This window comes from Macrosteles quadrilineatus, unplaced genomic scaffold (assembly GCF_028750875.1).
Source record: "Macrosteles quadrilineatus isolate MER2022 unplaced genomic scaffold, UCM_ALF_1.0 Scaffold_1__1_contigs__length_201487025, whole genome shotgun sequence".
NCBI classification, from domain to species: domain Eukaryota; kingdom Metazoa; phylum Arthropoda; class Insecta; order Hemiptera; family Cicadellidae; genus Macrosteles; species Macrosteles quadrilineatus.
In genome coordinates this window covers 192,645,898-192,648,620 of record NW_026542594.1, presented here as the reverse complement: position 1 = coordinate 192,648,620, position 2,723 = coordinate 192,645,898, and the positions used below count along the sequence as shown (strand labels likewise).

Genomic DNA, 2,723 nt, shown 5'->3' with positions numbered 1-2,723 from the left:
TGCTTGGAATAGGGTCACGTCTTCTGACGCCGATCTAAACGAACGCGCGGTCGCACTCGGTACCACCGGTGCAATGTGGATGAAGCGCAAACTCGGTCTCGGGCTAGGAACGTCTGTATGTATATAAGTGAGAGAAAGAGTACAACATGGAAAACGCATGGACGATTCTTTCTCGGGAAGCGAAAGCACCTAAGGGTGTTCTCACAGACGAGTTCGTTATGAAGTACGCTAAGGAGCTCGACTGGGGTCTCCTATCCGAAAACTACGATTTCAGCATCGACATGTTACGCACGTATTTCCATCGCGTAAACTGGTATGCCGTACTGAAGAGGACAAAGTTCGATGAGAGCTTCCTCCGGGAAATGGCTATCAACTTTAACGAGTGCTGGTATGTGGTCAGCAAATATCAAACACTGTCTGAATCATTCATACAAGATTTTGCAGGCAACGTAGATTGGTACTACATCATAAAGTATCAAAACGTGTCCCAGGAATTCCTCGAAGAACACGAACGTAATCACGGATTTAATACACAGCTCTTGAGTTCGCTACTGAGCATGAGGCCTAAAGAGTAAAATCATAATGTTAACATAGTATATTTTTTTCAACCTATATTAAGTAACCAACACAAATGGATGCTACATACAATCAGTTTTCAAGCGGTGTGGTGAAGAGCGAATACCGCTCTGTCATGCCGGTGTCTGAACTCAATTTCAACACTCCAAATAATTACACGGTTTTTAAACTCGATCATGGTGACACATTTTACGATTCAGGAATACAATTTCACATTTGTGGTAAAGTCGTCAAGAAATCTGATGGGGCTGCTTATGCCGATAAAACAAACATTAAACTCATCGACAATTTCGTACCGTTTCTGTTTACTCGAATCGAACTCAAAAAACACAACACCACAATCGACACTGTCGACTATCCTGGTGTCACAAGCACGGTCAAGGGAATCCTCAACTATTCCAGTTCGAACAAGAACTCTCTAGGAAATTGTGGTTTCGTATCCACGTTCACTGGTGGAGGCAACTTCGAAGTAATCGGTACCCTTGCACACCTCGGTCTCGGCTTCTTCGATCATCTACGGTATCCTATGTACAAAGGCGGATTCGAAGTCGTATTCACTCGTGCTGAAGATAACGATGCACTATTCATTTGGAAAGGATCAGCCGCAACAGACACGATACCAGAGGATGGAAAAGTCGAAATCAAATCTTTCGTTCTTCGAGTTCCGTTAGTCGAGTATACGGCCACCAGCAAGATTCAATTGATAGATGGGTTGACGCGTTTGAGTGATCATAGCAAATTGGTATACAACTATTACCAGTGGCAGTGTATTGAGAAAAAAGGTGTTTTCGGGGCCTCGTTCAACTTCGATATCACTAACGTTTATAGAAATGTATACAACCCGAAATTTGTCATTGTGGGGTTGCAAACTAGCCGTTGGAATGACCAGAAGAAAATTCCCTCCCGTTTTGATAGTTGCAACATAAAAAATGTCGCAGTGAAAATAAACGGAGAACGTTATCCTCAAGAAATGCAGAACATACATATCACTGAAGGCAAATGGAGACTGTTATACGAACAGTTGGTCAGATATCGTCTGGTGAACTTTGGAGACACCAATGTGTTCGTATCTCCTTCAGAGTTCAAGAATGATTATCCACTGTTGGTGATAGACACTCATCTCCACCCAATGAGCACAGATCGCTCGAGAAGTGACATCCAGATTGAGTTAGATTTCGTAAATGCTATCGCGACCGCGCAAGCCGATGCCGGAACAACAGCATACGTAGTCGTGGTCTCTGAAACTGGATTCAGTTATGACATTTCAAGAAACATCATTAGACAACTATAAACAATTTCTAGATCGCTGTAAGAAAATAAAAACAAAAAAAAATATAATTTTTGCCCCAGAGTGATGAGGCAAGGGTTGAATTTGATTTTGTGGGGAGGTAGTCCCATAAGAGCCCATATTGGATCCCCCAGTAGGACGCAGATATATATACTACTGGTAAAAGTTGTAATCGGTCTTCGTTACCTCCCGATTTTGACTCCCATAAGGGTCTATATTGGATCCCGGAGTAGGACGAACATATATACTCTACTGGCTGGAGGGGAGGGGGCTTGAAAATGGGCAAATCTCTAGTCTACTGGGGGCTGGTCCAGAAACGGCTTTTCAATGAGTGGAAGAGTAAACAGATGAGAATCTCTGGTCTGTCGGGGTTGATCCAGAACCGGCGTTTCCCTACTACTTCTAGCAATACAGAGCCACGCGTGTATTGCAGGTATTGCTTCGGAAGAATACAACGGCGCTGTCTAGCAATACAGAGCCACGCGTGTATTGCAGGTATTGCTTCGGAAGAATACAACGGCGCTATCTAGCAATACAGAGCCACGCGTGTATTGCAGGTATTGCTTCGGAAGTATACAACGGCGCTGTCTAGCAATACAGAGCCACGTGTGTATTGCGGGTATTGCTTTGGAAGAATACAACGGCGCTATCTAGCAGTACAGAGCCACGCGTGTATTGCAGGTATTGCTTCGGAAGAATACAACGGCGCTGTCTAGCAATACAGAGCCACGCGTGTATTGCGTGTATTGCGTCGGAAGAATACCATGGCGCTCCTTACACTGATGAATGATTCTTCGACAACGGGTATGTAGAAAAATATTCACTTTTCAAACGACAGAATAATTTATGTACTTCATAA

At 43.7% G+C, this 2,723-nt stretch overlaps 1 protein-coding gene across 1 annotated transcript; it reads left to right on the top strand.

The window, feature by feature from the left end:
• Positions 1-631: 631 nt before the first annotated feature.
• On the top strand, positions 632-1,867 carry LOC129003562 (uncharacterized). Its single transcript, XM_054431862.1, has one exon. It carries the CDS (start codon positions 632-634, stop codon positions 1,865-1,867), a length of 1,236 nt encoding a protein of 411 aa, XP_054287837.1.
• The last annotated feature ends 856 nt before the right edge of the window (positions 1,868-2,723 follow it).